The sequence below is a fragment of the Leuciscus leuciscus genome, assembly GCF_965113295.1.
Source record: "Leuciscus leuciscus genome assembly, chromosome: 17".
In the NCBI taxonomy this organism is placed as follows: Eukaryota; Metazoa; Chordata; class Actinopteri; order Cypriniformes; family Leuciscidae; genus Leuciscus; species Leuciscus leuciscus.
The window spans coordinates 2,285,998-2,304,412 of NC_138741.1; the positions used below are offsets into that span (position 1 = coordinate 2,285,998).

Sequence of the window (18,415 nt, forward strand, 5' to 3'; positions counted from 1 at the left end):
GGCATGTGAAATCATGATTATCTCTCAGAAATTCACTCTACCAGCATGCACCACTGTATCCTCCCCCACTGTATCCTCCACCACTGTTGCTTCCTCTCTCTCTACACTCTCTCCATCAGAGTTCTCACTCGCCATTAGGGCCCTTGCCTGATCATATAGCACATTGACCATCTGACAGAATTCCTCTAAGGACAGAGACATGGTTGCTGCATAAAATAAAATGAATAAAGGTCAATTGATCATTTCCCTAAGTTACATGGCATGTTTACGTATGATAACGAGGCAAGAAGCCAGCAAGCTTGCTTAAAGTTAAGTCACCTTCATTTATATAGCGCTTTTTACAATGCAGATTGTGATGAACATGACGGCAAAGGCAGCTACTTGTTGAACATGACGGCATGCCTTAACATTGTAAGCTACAATCCTGACATAGTACATTAAATTATTATGTTGTTCCTCAGACGAGTGCCAGAACTAGCGGGGGTCGAGATTTTTTTTCTTTCAGCCACATAAAAATCACGTTAGCTATCTCACCAAACATGAAGACAAAACCAATGCATAGTGGCTAACTAAGTCAACGGCAGGCAATTTTTGTGCTTTAAATTCATTATCCTCATCATCAGAAACAAAACCAAGGAAGATTTCAATCAACAAGATAGCTACTGTCCAATGCTAGACCTAGCAGAAAGAAAAATCTAGCATCCTCAGAAACGATACATTACACCTTAGGACTACTATTACTTCAAGATTGAGATAAAACTGTTATATATAATATATAAACTGTTATTATATAATTCATATAACTGAATCATGAATAAGTCTTTTGAGGACATTTACCTCAGAGGACGTGTTGATCAACGAGGATTTCTGTTGTGACGTTCAATCTTGAGGAGACAAAATGCCGCAAAGCTCCCGCCGCCCGCAGAGTGAAGAAGAGGTGGAGTTACGAGATTTCTCAGACAGTTGATGTGTAGCAAAAAAGTAGGCAAGCTTTTGGGACATACTACTTCGTCATCTTTATCGGACGGATCTGTCGCGTGCATCCATGTCACGTAAACTGCCCTGTCAATCATCTTGTCACAGTTAAAATCCTCTCTTAAATCTAATGTAATTCCCTACCGTTTCAGAGAGAAATGTAGTAGCACATTCATCTGCCAGTGGGTCTTTCATGGAGACTGTCCTCATGTGTTTGCAATTTGAATATAATAATGCATTTAAAAGTTGAACGGACGTCGCTCAAATGCCTCTGGGCTAAAACCAATCAGAGCGATCGTCATCGTGTAAAGCCCGCCTCAACGTTTCTGATTGGTGCCGCAATTTCGACGGATTAGAAATGGGCTTGAATGAGCTCTTTGCCAGACTACTTGCAGAGCAAATCTAAATTTGCCGGAAGTTGTCTGGGTTTTCCCAGGCTAGGCATATACGTGTAGGGCTGCATAAAATAATAACAATAGCCTATAGCATGCGGCCTATAAATCGTTAAAAAGGAACACTTCAGTAACACTACACTAGAGAAAAATATATGGATTATCATATGTTACTTCAAATGTTTCCATTCGTTATGACGTTATGAAATGATCTATGAGTAAAAACATGAAGCCTAATGTTTGGTGCGTTTTGCTTTTCAAACGCACAGCACGAGTGACTCAAACTCACAGAGCGTGCAAAGAACATTTACTAAATCTATCGAGCCGCTCCAAACTATGAAATGTATTGAAATGTTATACATATCTACATATCTACATTATACATATCTACATTTGAACAGATATCCACAAACACAGTATTTAACAGTAAACATGGGTCTAAACATTATAATATTCACCATATTAGAGTAAACACTCATACTAGCCTACTTTTATACTGTATCATGCTGTGTTTTATTCTATATATGTGTAACATAAAAACATCCTTGTGTTGTACATGTATATCAATTTAGCATTGAAAGGTTGCCTACTTGTCTATAGTTCACATTTCAACATGTTTCTGTCTATATCGCCTATATTAAATATACATACATTTTAGTCTGGCACCAGTTTAACTAGTAGCTACAATGTAAAGTTTATGCAACAATAACATGCTTACTATTTTGAGTGGAAATTTCTTACCTTCTTAAAAATCTTTCTCATCTTCAAATCACATTCTTCTAATTCTTCTGAGGTAAATCCAAGGTAAACAGCACAGCAAAAACACAACGTGTCTTGCAAACTCGATGAAAAGCAGAGGAGTACTTGTTTTGTTTTTGAGGTAATAGGGCGTTTACAGGTCTGCGTTCCTTCACGTGGACGATTTGCATGTCAATTGCTCTTGCGCGCGTGGGTGTGGTCACATTAGAATTAATGAGGACACGCTTGAGGAACTGTACCTCTCATTGCTTTCATACGGATTACTTAAACAGAGAATATTTGTTTTTGATATCATTTCAAGTTTTGTAAAAACATGTCTCATGTATGTGTGGCAAGCATTCGCTTGCAGAACTCGCATCATGTTTATTTTCTTTATTTTACGAAAAACACAACATTTTATTTTTATTCTGAGTGTACACAAATAACAGTTTTGAATGATGTATAACACCCTACAGTATATGTAAGATCAAAATCTTGAGTATTTTGAGTCTCTTTTGCACTGATAAGAAAAAAGCGAGCTGGTATCGCCGGCGCGACCGCCGACCCCAGGGGGTTAATGAGCGATTCATAATTCAAAATTGTTCACTAATTATTTAATTTTTAAAATAAATTATTTCAATATTTTTTAAATAATCTTTTAAAATTTTAATATTGTTATTTTCAATTGAATTCTTTTTTTATTGATTAGGAGTTATAATGGTAGTTATAATAATTAATTTGAAAAAAAGAATTTGGCCCAAAGGCTTTTTTGTTAGTTTACAAAATATGCAGACAAATTTTATATCTGAAATATACTGTATTTTAATTAGATATAATTCAAATATGTTTCTCCTATATTTTTTTCCCAGGGCTTTTCCTCGTCCTGTATTACTACCACATTCACAAAGACATAGAAGGTAATTTCTCTAATGATCCAGAAAGGTCCGGTTCCACCATAACCATCGTTCAATCCAGAATTAATGCAGTGGAAAATATATATAATTAGCAGAATTAAGACAAAATGCTTTCTTTGACTTTCTAACACTGATTTGTACAGTTGCTGTTTAGGGGGAAACATATTTTCACTAATATCAGACCCATGAACAAAGACAAATGTCGCTTCTGAATGAGTGAGAAGTTGTACTCTTTAAAAAGAATTCTGTACACAAAATTATGATCCTAAAAAGGGCAACTTTACTGAAATCACTCAAAATAAATGAGAAATATCTGTGAAGATCATTATGGAAACTGTCTGTTATTGTGGGAGGATTGAATTGTGCTGAGTATCAGTGATGTTAGATTTATTGAGCATTATAATCCATGTTTAACGTGCGTGTCAGAGCGACACAAACTACTGAACCTCTTTTAGAAAAATTCAGGTTCTATAACCTCCATCAGAATGAAAGTAGTCACACGCCTGTGGATTCAGATATTTACATGTTCACGTGACATAACAGCTTAACAAAATTCACGCACACGAATGTGGAACATATTTGTTTACTGAAAATGCAAAACACTGTCAAAATCAGCGAATGACTTCTGCATTATTTAATATAGCTTTAATGTGTTATATCTCTGAGAGCCTCTCATGTGATTGTAATGAAGATAATACAATTTCTTCATCATGATGGACTTTCAGTGGCTCCAAAAACATTTACTGACTTTTTTCAAATGTGTAAATGTGTGAATATCATTGATAAGGTGACAAAATATCACAGCAAGTGCCATTTATTGAAAGGAAAGAAAGAGACAAACTTTATAAACAACAAATAGGATTTAGTTTTTTTTCTGTTAAAACCTGATTTGAATTTAACTATAGCAAAATAATCTAAATATTGTCTAATAACCACTAATAAAGGTTATGTCTTCATTGGAATCTTGTTTCTACTGTTATTAAATATAATTGTACTTACATTGTTCTCTGTGAACAAATGTGACTTGATAAACTGGACCTGAATGTAAATGAACACTGAAATTCACTGAAAATACAGTTAAAGTCCAAAATAACATGATTTGCATGTTTGCAAATGAACTGTTCCAGCGGCTCTGAGCTGCGGATCATAATCATACGGCTTCATATGTGAACGGATGAAACTCTCTCTCCTCTTGGACTGTGGACTTTTCATCTCAAGAACGAAATAAGAAAATACTTTAAGAGTTTCTACCAATATCTGTTGAAAAGAAAATTAAACTCTTGTTGAATGTTTTTGGGAGGTATGTCTCGACAAAAGCAGAATTTGCTGTGGCTGATGATCGTCTGTTGTGCTTCATGCCAGATAAGTATGTTGCTTTAAAAAAAAAAAATATATGTAAACATCATTACTTAGTGGCCTTATATGTTGTATTTGTGCAGCCAGCTCAGACGACAATCACCAAGTCTGTGTGACATCAACAAATCCAGGTAGACTGTGTAAATATTACATATTTATTGTCTGAAATCACTTTTGACGACTGATGAACTCATTGAGGTCGTTTCTGTTTTTCTTCAAGCTGTAAATCTAACAGTTCAGGAGATACATAATGGGGGTTCCAATGTCACACTAAACATCTCTTCTCTAGGTAAAACCTGCGTTTTATTTATAAACCATTCTTGAGCTCAACAAAAAAAACTCTTAAAAAAAAAAGTATATTTTCAACAAATGTAAAATGTTCTCTCTGGTTTTAGGACAGTACAAATCATACAGTTTCAGCGTAAACCATGGGGGGCAGTGTAAAGTCAGAATGAATGAGACGTTTGAAGGCATAAAGCTGTGGTTATTGCCTGATGTTCATTATGCTGTCTGTCCCCCACTAACCTTGAATTTCACAGGTGCGTGTCATCCTACAATAGACACAGTGATAGTGTTGAAGGTTGTGAGTTTTTGGTGTTGTTGTTCTTTTTCCACATAAGATTAAATGTACTTTCCACAAAAGTGTTTCACTAGGATTGATCACTGTTGTCGATGCAAACCATAAAAAGATCCGAACACACTTAAGGCTAAAATAATCGACAAAACAAGCTGTTTGAATGAAGTCTGAATATTAATTGTCTTAAAGCACTGTAATCTGTTCCTGAGAAAGAGCAGATCATGGTTCAACCAGACTATTTTAGATTATTTATATTTATACTACAGGGCCGTTGAATGCTTGAATCTGATTGGTTGACAAACGTTCTAAGGTGTGCAATTATTTTCAGGGAAAGGCACGGCTAAAGTAGTTCCAGTCAGGTCTGGACCGCATTACAGTTCCTTATCACTTCGCGTAGTTGACTGTAATAACGGAAAATAGGATACAATTCATAACAAGAAAAAACATGCAGCCTCATGCGCTTGATCTGCAATATTCGATGTCTAACTTTACAATCAATGGAAACATGCAGTTTAATTGTAACAAATAAAGTATATTGTCCTATCTATAATCAATAGAAAATTTAACTGAATATATAAATAAATTGATAGTCCTGCTGCACGGGTTTACGTAATTATTGCAGATAATATAACAAATAAATAATTATTGATAGGCCTACTTGTTAAAAGGGCTGTGTGTTTCATTTATTAGGCTAGTCTACTGCCAATAATAGAAAAAAAGAATGAACGAATGAATTAAAATGAATTTAATAAATAAATAAATTAGTGATGCTCCGATCAGCATTTTTGGGGCCGATCACCGATTACCGATCACCAAAATCATGATCTGCCGATTGCCGATCACTGCCGATCACAGAATGGAAATATACTAGAGTCAAGAAAATCTTGAAGAACCACCAATATTTATTTAATTGTAGTTAGAAAACAAGATAACATAAGGCTACTGTAGGCCACCTTTTCCAAATAAGGCACAGTATAATTTTTCAAAACAAAGAGGGGTCAGGCAGACTACAATGGATGTAGTTGAGGAACTAACTACATCAGATCCAAAAAATAAAATAATGACAATGACATTTGAGGTTATTAAAACAGTAAGTCCCGCCCCTCGACTGCCAAAAATAAAAGTGTTCGAGCGAGCAAAATCAGCAGGCGAGAGGAGATCAAGCGCGAGAGTGTGGGGAATGATCATGCGCGCGCGCGAGGGCAGAGATGTCATGCGCCCGCGCAGGGTTTGAATGAGCTCGCGAGTTCCCGTTTCCTCGCGCGTAGATCTGTTATCCTCTCGCGAATGTCATTTACCGCGCGCGCCAGCATCAGTTGTGCGCTCGTTTATAATTGCCATTGAATTGCCGTCATAGGAGAACTCATTTTGCCACTGTTAAGCAAGCTCTGCTCTGCTGTTGTGTTGCCGTGCATGCGGAAAAGTTGCGCGAGTTATTTACGTCACGTGATCGGCTTTTTTGATCGGCGCTTTTGGGGGTTGCCGATCAAGCTATTTTTTGCCAATATCGGCCGATCATGATCGGCGGCCGATCAATCGGAGCATCACTAAAATAAATAATAATACTGACACACATGCTTCTCTCTCTCTCTCTCTCTCCGGTTATGAATGTAATTTGATACTTATGACTTTGTGATAAGGAATTTGGAATAAGCAACGAAGGCATAGGATTAGATGCGTAAGAAATTAGTCCTACATAAGAGCGTTTTAATGACAAAAATGGACAAACGTCTTGAAATACATTATCTAAGCGGAATAATTGACTCCGGGCTGTTGAATTATTAGAAAAATAATGCACACCCAAGGTGTAACCTTGACCGCTTTGCGTCGTGACCGCATTACCACCTCGGGTGTGCATTTCAATTTGTAATTCAACGGCCTGTCGTCAATGAGACTTGTAATAATTCCATCACTTCTCTTTTACAGACATTTTTAGTGTGAAAGGCCGGATGACTTCAGGTAAGATTTTATCCACTTTCCATTTTTTTTTTTTTTTTTTTTTAGTTTCTCTCTTCAATTATGGCAGAAGAGTTGGTTATTTAACAGGACAGGTGAAACAGGTCACTATGGGAATGAGTCTGCTTTCTTTCTTTCTTTCTGTGCTGATATTATAGCTAACATCTCTTATCATCAAGTTTTTTTCAGCTGTACAAAAAGCTGTACTCATGAGTCATAAATGATAAACAGGATTTGCTTGTGTGTGTTACTTGTGCTCTTATTCCAGTCTTAATATGCTTATACCCATACTTAAAATGGTCTGAATGAATGCGGTACCTGCCTTAAGGAAATTTAATGATGTTAAACATATTTAATTAGTCTTAAACAGTAACACATTGACAGCGCTACTGTCATTTGAATTTTGACATAAACATGTAACTTGCATACGATGAAATGATTGCCAATGAAAACAAAAGAGTGATACAAATATTTAATATAAATAAATAAAGGTTTGTTCTGATATTATTAATCAGAATATATCTTCTCCTGTCCCTGAAAATGTCCGGATTATTAAATATGGCAGAAACTCATTAGTTGCATCCCAAATGATACACCATGTAGTGTATGAATTTTATAAGGTTTTTTTTTGTCATTTAACACTGGATTCTGCTCCTCCCCCTACACTATGAAATTAAAGCTGCAACAGTTACATTTATGAAGTGTCCAACATTCCACACTTTGTTTTTCTTCATTTAAGTGCATCATCCGGGTATTTAAAGTGCACTTTTTCTTTTTGAAATTTTCAGTGTGAACACACTACTCGCACTATTTCTAGTCAAGTCAAGTCAAGTCAAGTCAAGTCAAGTTTATTTGTATAGCGCTTTTCACAATACAGATTGCATCAAAGCAGCTTCACAGTATTAAATTAAAATAATACAACAAAGTTTGTTTCAAGAGGAATTTATTGATTGATAAAATTAAATTAAATATCCCCAAAATATCCCCAACTGAGCAAGCCAAAGACAACAGTGGCAAGGAACCGAAAAACTCCATCAAGTGACCTAATGGTGTCCTAAAACTCCATCAGGTGCCTTAATGGAGAAAAAAAAAAACCTTGGGAGAACCCAGGCTCAGTCGGGGGCCAGTTCTCCTCTGGCATTGGATAGAGGCCGGATTGTAGTTTGAACTGTAGGATTATATGAATGCCTGGCTGAAGAGATGCGACTTTAATCTAGTTTTAAACTGGGAGAGCGAGTCTGAGCAACGAACAGTATCAGGAAGACTATTCCAGAGTTTTGGAGCCAAATGTGAAAATGCTCTCCCTCCTTTGGTGGTTCTGGATATCCTAGGTATGACCAAAAGCCTTGAATTTAGTGATCTTAAAGAGCGCGATGGATTATAGGGCGATAGAAGATCCGTTAAATAGACTGGAGCTAAGCCGTTTAGGGCTTTATAAGTCAGTAGCAATACCTTGTAATTAATACGGAACTTTATAGGTAACCAATGCAGTGATGATAAAATCGGTGTTATATGATCATATTTTCTTGATCTCGTAAGAACTCTAGTGGCGGCATTTTGGACTAACTGTAGCTTGTTTATTGAGGATGCAGGACAACCAGCTAATAAAGCATTACAGTAATCCAGTCTCGAGGTCATGAATGCATGAACTAACTTTTCTGCATCAGAAACTGATAGCATATTACGTAGCTTAGCAATGTTTCTAAGGTGGAAAAAGGCTGTTTTTGTAACATATGAAATATGATTTTCAAAAGACAGGTTGCAATCGAGTATAACACCCAGGTCTTTTAATGTAGAGGATAAAGTAACAGGACATCCTATGATGTTAAAGTTGTATTGTGCGAGGTTTTGTGGGCGGTTTTTTGAACCGATAAGTATTACCTCTGTCTTGTCTGGATTTAATAAAAGAAAATTACGCGTCATCCAATCTTTTATATCTTTAACACACTCTGTCAATTTGGAAAATGTAGCGTTTTCATCCGGCCGTGATGAAATATATATTTGAGTGTCATCAGCATAACAATGGAAACTAATTCCATGTTTCCTTATAAATATTTCCAAGTGGCATCATATATATTGAAAATAACAGAGGGCCTAATACAGATCCCTGCGGCACTCCATAGTTTACTGGAGTTATGATCGATTTTTCTCCATTTAAATAGACAAAATGGTAGCGGTCAGATAGGTATGATTTGAACCAGCTTAGTGCTTGTCCTTGAACACCAGTATAATTTTGTAGTCGATCTAAGAGTATTGTGTGATCTATAGTATCGAACGCAGCACTAAGATCAAGTAAAACTAGTATTGAGATACAGCCTTGGTCAGAAGCTAAAAGTAAATCATTTGTGATTTTAACGAGCGCAGTTTCAGTGCTATGATGCGGTCTGAATCCAGACTGAAACTTTTCATAGATATCATTTTGTTGCAAGAAAGATCCCAGTTGAGCGGACACCACTTTTTCTAATATTTTAGACATAAATGGAAGATTTGAAATGGGTCTATAATTTGCTAGATTATTATGATCTAATTGTGGTTTCTTAATGAGAGGTTTTATAACTGCCAGTTTAAATGTTCTTGGAACATGACCTAAAGATAAAGGCGAGTTAATAATATTGAGGAGAGGCTCTTCCACTACAGGTAACACTTCTTTCAGTAGTTTAGTTGGTATAGGATCTAATAAACATGTTGTTGTTTTAGATGAAGTGATAAGTTTATTTAACTCTTTTTGTTCTATAGTTGTAAAGCACTGTAATTGTTCTTTCGGGGTGATAATTGAAGCTGAATTATAAGGCGCGATTGAAGATTGAACGTTTATAATTGTGGTTCTGATGCTTTCTATTTTCTCAGTGAAGAAGTTCATGAAATCATTACTACTGAACTGTAACGGGATATTTTGTTCGGGTGACGTCTGTTTATTTGTTAGTCTAGCCACGGTGTTAAATAGAAACCTTGGATTGTTTTGGTTGTTTTCTATTAGTTTGCGGAGGTGCTCAGCCCTGGCAGCTTTTAGGGCCTTTTTATAACACGACATACTGTCTTTCCACGCGATTCTAAAGACCTCTAAATTAGTTTGTTTCCATTTACGCTCTAAAATACGGGTTTCTCTCTTTAAAACATGCGTAGTATTGTTATACCATGGTGCTTTATTTTTCTCTCTGACCTTTTTTAATTTAATAGGTGCAACCACATCCAATGTTCTAGAGAGAATGGTGCTCATAGTGCTAGTTAGTTCTTCTAGTTCATCTGTTTGTTTGGGTTCAGGCAGCAGCTGAGACAGATTAGATAAGCAATTTGAGAAATTATCTATGGTGGATGGGAGGATTGTTCTGCCTGGTTGATAACGCGACGCCGCATGACATATTACAGCAGTACGTAATATGCAAGTTACCATGTAGTGATCAGTGACTTCATCACTTTGTGGAATGATATCTATATCGGTTGGATCGGTTCCATGTGATATAATTAAATCGAGTGTATGATTAAGATGATGAGTTGGTCCGGTGACGTTTTGCTTGACCCCAAATGAATTTAATAAATCTGTAAACGCAGCTCCTAACGCATCATTTGGATTATCTACGTGTATGTTAAAATCTCCAACAATTAATGCTTTATCGACATTGACTAATAGGTCTGAGAGAAAATCTGCAAACTCTTTTAGGAAATCAGCGTAAGGCCCTGGCGGTCTATATACGGTAGCCAAGGCTAGAGATAATAGGGATGTTTTTCTAACATCTAAGAGCGTAACATTTAGTACAAGTACTTCAAATGAAATAAACTTATAACCCGTTTTCTGAGTAACATTTAGAATATCTTTATAAATGGTTGCAACACCTCCGCCACGGCCAATCAGACGGGGCTCATGCTTATAACAGTATCCAGGAGGAGTAGACTCATTAATACCGAAATAATCATTTGGTTTAAGCCAGGTTTCAGTAAGGCAAAGTACATCGAAGCTATTATCTGTGACTATTTCATTTACAATAACTGCCTTAGGTGTGAGTGATCTAATGTTTAGAAGACCTAGCTTTAGAAATAGTTTTTGTTTACTAATAGCAACATTATCTGTTTTAATAACAATTAGATTTTTCCTAGATCCTGCATTAGATTTATTATTTGATCTCACTAAACGAGGAATAGACACGGTTTATATGCAATGTTCTACACTAGTATTTATATCAGTTGAATTGGTGCAGCAGAGACTATGATTTGGACTTTTGGTTACTAGTCAAAGGGTATTTAACATTTTGGAGATGTTATCTGACAGAAGATCCGCTCCGAATCTGCTTGGGTGTAAGCCATCAGCACGGAAAAGCCTAGGACGCTCCCAAAACAGATTCCAATTATTTACAAAGAGCAGTTTCTGCTCATTGCACCATGACATTAACCATTCATTTAGCGCAAATAATCTGCTGAACTTTTCATGCCCTAGTCGGTAGGTGGGAAGCGGTCCTGACACAATGATCGTTGTTTCAGGCGATGTGCTGCGTACCGTATCGATTAGATTCCTGAAGTCTTTCTTCAGAATCTCCGTCTGGCGCAGCCTGATGTCGTTCACTCCCGTGTGCAGGACCACAGTTCCGACGCGCTCGTCACCGTTCAGGATCTCGGGAACGCGAGCAGCGATTTCAGAAACACGAGCACCAGGAAAGCAGTGACTGTGCACCTTACTTTTACCTAACGTAGCGTGTACATGCCGAACGATGGAATCGCCGATGATCACAGCATCGCGTTCTGTTTCGCGTAGAGGGGAGAAGCGGTTTTGTGTCGATAACTCGAAAACCGGGAGGGTCGGAGAAAGTCTTGGTCTAAACCTGACTCGCGTCTTCCGCTGCGGAACCACCCAGGCTTCGTGGTGGCGTGTTGGAGCCGGAGTGAACGAGACCATGGTTGATTGCAACCGATGCTGAGGAACGCACGGAGTAGACGCGGTCGGAGTCAGCGGGTTAGTAACGTTAAACACTGATTTGTGTGCATCGGCGCATGATGTTTCAAGAGCCAAACACCGGTCTCTCAGCTCGGCCTGTCTCAATAAAAGGTTGTGGATCTGTTTCTCAACAGCTTCCAGCTCAGACTGCAGTGCGTGAAGCTCAAATGTGTCCTCACCTGCACCAAGCGGTAGACAACTTACATCTGATATATTCGCCATTTTAACAGATGGACAGTGAGTTAGCAACGAAGCTACCAGTGATGCTATCAATATTAATACTAATTTATATTATAAGTTTGTTTGTAAGTGAGTGTGGAGAAGACGCGTTCAGCCGTGATCCACGGACGTAACCTTTAAGAGTATGCAGCGTTGGATCACTAATAGGCTTGAGACGCGTCTGCTCAACAATCCGCGTTGTAACAATGAGGTTTGAGCAGTAACATTAGTGCTTCTCAGTGAGGAAAAGTAGAAAATGTTCGTTGTAAGCGAGTTTAAAGAGAAAAATCAAGAATTATAAATCAAATCGATAGAGCTCCAAAAACAACAACGCATTCAGACGCAACGCATGATAATGACAGGACAAGACATTACTCACCGTGTTTGTTGAGTGTTTCTTATTCACCTGAGCTTTTATGAACTCAAAGGCGCGAGAGAAAATAAATAAATAAAAATAGCTGAGCGCACGGGTGGCGCGTTAACAGGCTAGCGAATTACTAGCGTGTTGTGCGTCAGGGTTGGGTAAGCTGTATTTAGTAGTAATATAAACAACTAGAAATTGTAGTAAATGATGGTTCAAAACAAGAAAATACGAGGCTAAGACGGAGCTTACAGCTCCGAAGCAAACACACTCACAGCAGGCAGCGATCGAGGCAGAGAGAAAAATCAAGAATTATAAATCAAATCGATAGAGCTCCAAAAACAACAACGCATTCAGACGCGACGCATGATAATAACAGGACAAGACATTACTCACCGTGTTTGTTGAGTGATTCTTACTCACCTGAGCTTTTATGAACTCAAAGGCGCGAGCGCGCGAGAGAAAAATAAATAAATAAAAATAGCTGAGCGCACGGGTGGCGCGTTAACAGGCTAGCGAATTACTAGCGTGTTGTGCTAGTAGCAACGGAAGCCAGCGATGTTGGGCAAGCCGTATTTAGTAGTAGTATAAACAACTAGAAATTGTAGTAAATTATGGTTCAAAACAAGGAAATACGAGGCTAAGACGGAGCTTACAGCAACGAAGCAAAAACACTCACAGCAGGCAGCGAGGCAGACAGTATTTCTACTACAAATCGGCATAGAAAAGTGCATAAGTACGCAAATTGGGAAGCACCTATTTTAAGTGGCATTTAGTCTACTAGGTGGCTACATCATATTAAAAATACACATAACCGGAAACTATCAATACGTATTATAAACAGAAGTGCAAGTATTCCATAAAGTCACACACACATGTATGTATACAGACTGTTGTCGTAGCAGTTTTCCTAACACTCCTACGGTCTGCCATTTATAGTCCTTGTCCTTCCCATGTGTCCAGCCACAGATCAAACAGATCAATATTCAAAAAATCTACCAATGACAGACTTGTAGTGACTCTGAACATAAAATTGCGATTATCTGTGGTCACTGGTCAGGTATTGAAAATTATATTAGGCTACACTTTTATCATTCAGGGTTTTTCCTAGTTTTTTAACGGCCACCAAAACTAATTTTTGTCCCACCAAAGCCTTATTTGATCAGTTATTGTGATTTATGAGTGATGAAGATGACTGCTGCGCTTGTGAGAGGGCGCATGTTAACTAAGAGAGAGAATGAGCTGAGAGAGAGAGAGCCACACTCTCTCTGTCTTCACTTCAATCTATAGTTTGAAGCACTTATAAACTCGGTCTTTGCTCTCTCTCCCTCGCGCATATTAAATCAAAATCAACAATAGTAAAAGGTCAGAAGACCGAATCCATGTTGAAATTGGCGCATTCAGAGAATTTTTTGCTGAATTACCACTGGGTGTGAAAAAACTTTGCCTCTTCTCTGAGAAGCGTTTGCTGACATAAAACACACTTTCAATAAACAAAAACAAAAAAATCCTATTAAGTGTTTTCTGTGTTGACACAAATCTTTTGTGATGTCCTAACAGCCAGGGTTATCATACAATGCATCCACATCCGCTAATGTCCGATTCGCGAGCTAATGATTTCTTTAAACCGATTCATTTTAATGAATGGTTAAAACAACTGAGGTGTCCAACACTGAACTCACAAGACATCACTGTCTGAATCGGTGTAAAACATAATTTACACAGAATACCTCTGAAATGAGAATGTAAGTGTGCTTACCCCATTTAGCAAAAGTGTTTAGTCAAGTCATCTTCATTTATACAGCGCTTTTAACAATGTAGATTGTTTCAAAGCAGCTTTACAGAGATAAACGTATAATTTAAGGTAACAGAGATTATAAACAGAGTTTAGTAAGATTTAGCCTTAATAATCCACAGTATTTTCAGGTTACTTTGACAATGTGTAGTAAATTACCCATAAAATAATTTAGTTTAGACTGAGGTAAAACCAGAACAAAGCACAAAGAAAGTTGTTGATAGCTAGCTGCTAATTTTATTCTATTTTTTATGGTACAAAATTAGACTATTAGTTAAAATAAACTTTTTAATGCTACTTTTTAATATTGATATGATAATATACCAAAATATCAGGTCTAGCAAAGAAGGATCGTATCTTACAAAACTATGAAAACCAGTGGAAAAAACACGCTTTTTTTGCAAAGAGGGAAAGAAAGGAGGACAGTGATGGTGACGGGTAAAATATGTGTCTGATAATTGCATAGCCTATAGCAGCAACAGTCCGGAAGAAAATGAGGGGCGAAAACAAAACAAAAAATAGAATGAGCAACGATTTGTAAACAATGAGGAACAAAAGAAACAAACATCAAGGTAAGAGATCATACATAATATGATATATCAAAATAAATAAGATAAACAAACTCACAAACTGTTTCATTGCATTTATTTTAAATGTATTGTCCGTATTTGGCTCGCAGATCACGTGGGTAGTTTACTTTTTCAGTGTGTGTGTGGATGACCATGTCAGTCAGGCATCACCGAAGACCATTTTTGACCCAGGAAAAACCCTGCCAATTCAATGCAGAAGTTCAATGCTCACTCATCTCACTCCCTCCAGTTACATTTTATATAATTTTACTAATTCCCACAGGTTTCACACTCAAAAGAAAGCACACCAAAAGCATGGGCACTACTGATCTATATATAAGTGGAGCGCACAAGCCGCCTCTCAGTCTCAAACAGCTTGTGAGTCGCAAGTACCAAATTGAATGCGCTTAAACAGTCAAATACACACAAAATTAGTATTAGTAGGCGAGTATTCAGTTAAACACAGTCAATTTCGGAAATTATTTAGTTTAGAAAGAAAACGCATGTTGTGTAACAGTATACTGGATCCGTGCATAAACTCCTATGCATATATTCCTGCTGCTGTCTGTCATGTTAATCAAAGAAAAGACAAAAAAAACTACTCTTGACTGAATAACTTTTGTAACTAAATGTATGCATTAATCTGTATTTATTTTTTACAATGAAGACTATCCAGTGTTATATTACATTTGATTACTTTAATTTCTATAGTATTTCTTTCTACTACTAACCTAGTGTTAGACACACCTGGAAAACTTGTGTTGAATTATGTGATGTCATTGTCTCTTAAGGTTGTCTGAACATTGGTCCTGTTGATCCTAAAGAGAGATGTGGAAATGCTACATATGACATTAATACATGCAGCAGTAATGGTTAGTATGTCTTATAACATGCTTTTTGATTTATAAACTTCTTTTTCAGTTGTTTCAATTCACCCATTAAACTTTGATTTCAAAAATCAAGATAATTATTATACATATAAAATGAAACCATATTTATTAGTAAAAATATAAGTTGTGAGTGTACGAATTCTTCATGTACACCAGCTCTCACTTACAATGACTTTCTCAAGCCTGTGCTGGTGACCCCCAGCACTGCAGATTTTGGATGCCTCCCTCATCAGACGCACCAAATCAGGTCTTGCAGTCTCCATGATCTGATGAGTTGAACCAAGGTGTGTCTGATGAGGGAGATCAGTGTTGGGGGTCTGAGAAGCATTTATTTCTTGACCATAAACCAAATGAACAGACAAATTAACACAATCTGCTCAAATTCTCCGTTGTCATTTTTATTGTACGACTCTTTAGTCATTCATGATTGGAGTGTGTCAATAATGAATAGGCCAATGTGAACTGTGATGAATATGCATGCTGAAATTACAATACGTGTATGGGTTTGTTTAAAAAAATAAATATATATATATATATATATATAATAAGTATATATATATATATATATATATATATTACATCAATTTACAAATGCTCATATGTATAATTAAAACCCATCACTTATTTCTTTGTGTTGAAGGGAAAGAAAGTAGTAAATACGTTCTGCATTTTGACAACAATGAATGGAAGTGTGTCATCTGTGTTGATGAAACATCAACTACTGTCACATCACTGTCACCCACTACTACTGACAAATCAACATCAAGTTTCACATCACTGTCCCACACTACTACTGACAAACCAACATCAAGTTTCACATCACTGTCCTACACTACTACTGACAAACCAACATCAAGTTTCACATCACTGTCACCCACTACTACTGACAAACCAACATCAAGTTTCACATCACTGTCCTACACTACTACTGACAAATCAACATCAAGTTTCACATCACTGTCCTACACTACTACTAAAAAAACAACTACCAGTTTCAAACCTTCTGAGACAACTTACAATCTAACTACAGATCTAAAAAACAAGGATGGATCTATTAGTCCCTCAAAAGCATCGTAAGTGTGTGTTTACCAGTGACTTTTAAAATTAAAACTCTCATTACAGAATACAGAGTGATTATTCAATTTTGCAGAGACGCCTTGGACAATCTACAGTCTAAGATGGAAGAGATGGAAAACAATAATATAAGCAACGCACGGATTGTCATGGGGGATGTTATTGGTCTTCTTCACATACAAGACGAGAACACAGAAGCCAGAGACACATGTTACTCTTCAGATCCGAACAGGATAAACGTAAGACAACTTGACAAACAATAAAACATGGTATTATTTCTCATTTATTATGCTATTTTTTTCACAGGTTACTGATTGTCAAAGTGACCTGCAGACAGACATTCCCTGGTCTGTAAAGATTCCCAGCGAGGCCTTTAATAAATCACAACTGGAAAACCATGGATCTGCGTTACTTGGAGTTCTACGGTTCAAAAACATGGGAAAGGTACTCACAATTGAAAAAATAAAGGAAAGTTTATGGGATAGTTCATGCAAAAAAATTGTCACTTATCTCTGTTCCATCATGACAAATCTCTTGACCTCAGAAGAGCTGGATATTGGTACACTCAAGTGTTTAATTTGAGCCGGATCCTGTTCCGGAAAATGTCAGATTTTGGATTTTTGCATTCTGTAGATTGGAGGTTATGTTTTGCTATTGGCCCTAAGAAAATATAGTTTTTATCAGCTTTCTTAAGTTCAAAATCACTATTATTGGTTGGTGCTTACTGTTTATTGTTTTGCACACAGTAAACAAAAACGTTTGGAGAGTAGCATCAAGTTTAGAGAGAGTGTACCTGATGCATCATTCTAATATAAATAAGTTCATATCGCCAAAAATGTAAAAAAAAAAAGTCAATCATATTTTAATTTTCCATATCCATGAGTAAAGCTGGTAGTGTTTCTGTTTAAAAGAGATCCCGAAGATGGAACCGCTTATAATAATCAGTAGGGATGCACGAAATATCGACGACATATCAATATCGGCATTTGATGTTATCGTTATCGATCTGATAAGAAAATTAGGCCAATATATCAAGGCCGATAGATAATAGATTATTTACTTCAGCTGAGAGATGCGCTGTTCGCCATGATGGTTTTGAATGATTGGAATCACTTCGAAAAGGAAGATACAGTTAAGTGCAACATGTGCAGCAGCACAAATCTGTCACATAGGCTTCATAACATTATAATAAGAACACGCCTGTAAAATAATGCTGTGAACTCTTGTTCGCCAGTGTTTCAGCGCGACGAGCGAGTTGTGGCGGAAAGAGCGCGTCTATGGAGTTAATCCTTCATGACAAACACAGCCAAGTTCGCTTAAGCATTCGCAGCATTTTGTGTCGTTGTAATATGTTTATTTTGTGTGTATTTGATTAATCTAATATAGGATGCATTTGGTTGAGTTAATGAACGATGCAGTAAAGCGCTTAATTGTAGGCCTACTGGTGATCATCTTTATCTTTAGCGTGCGCAGCTCAAACAGCAATGCACATTTATAACTATAATTGGGACTGTCATACACATGCCATTATAATGAGAATACTATTGTAATAAAACGTTATGAATTCCCTGGGTTTAGTTGCCGTGTTTCAGCGCGTTATTGTGGAAATAGTGCGTCCAGAACAGGGATTACATGTTCTGACCAGCACAGGCAAGTTCGCTTATGCATTCAAGTC

The 18,415-nt window shown here is 37.1% G+C and overlaps 2 protein-coding genes across 2 annotated transcripts in view; one reads left to right on the forward strand and one right to left on the reverse strand.

Annotated features, from left to right (window-relative positions):
- The window catches only part of LOC309479675 (uncharacterized protein), a 62,986-nt gene extending 50,738 nt beyond the window's left edge, over positions 1–12,248 (reverse strand). Inside the window, exon 1 of the mRNA XM_082143874.1 lies at positions 10,708–12,248. Within this exon, the coding sequence (XP_082000000.1) occupies positions 11,134–12,054 (921 nt within the window). The 5' untranslated portion in view covers positions 12,055–12,248 and the 3' untranslated portion in view covers positions 10,708–11,133. The remainder of the gene's footprint in view (positions 1–10,707) is intronic.
- LOC309479700 (adhesion G-protein coupled receptor G1-like) overlaps positions 1–18,415 on the forward strand; it is a 39,125-nt gene that overhangs the window by 10,430 nt on the left and 10,280 nt on the right. The gene's annotated exons all lie outside the window — the stretch shown is intronic.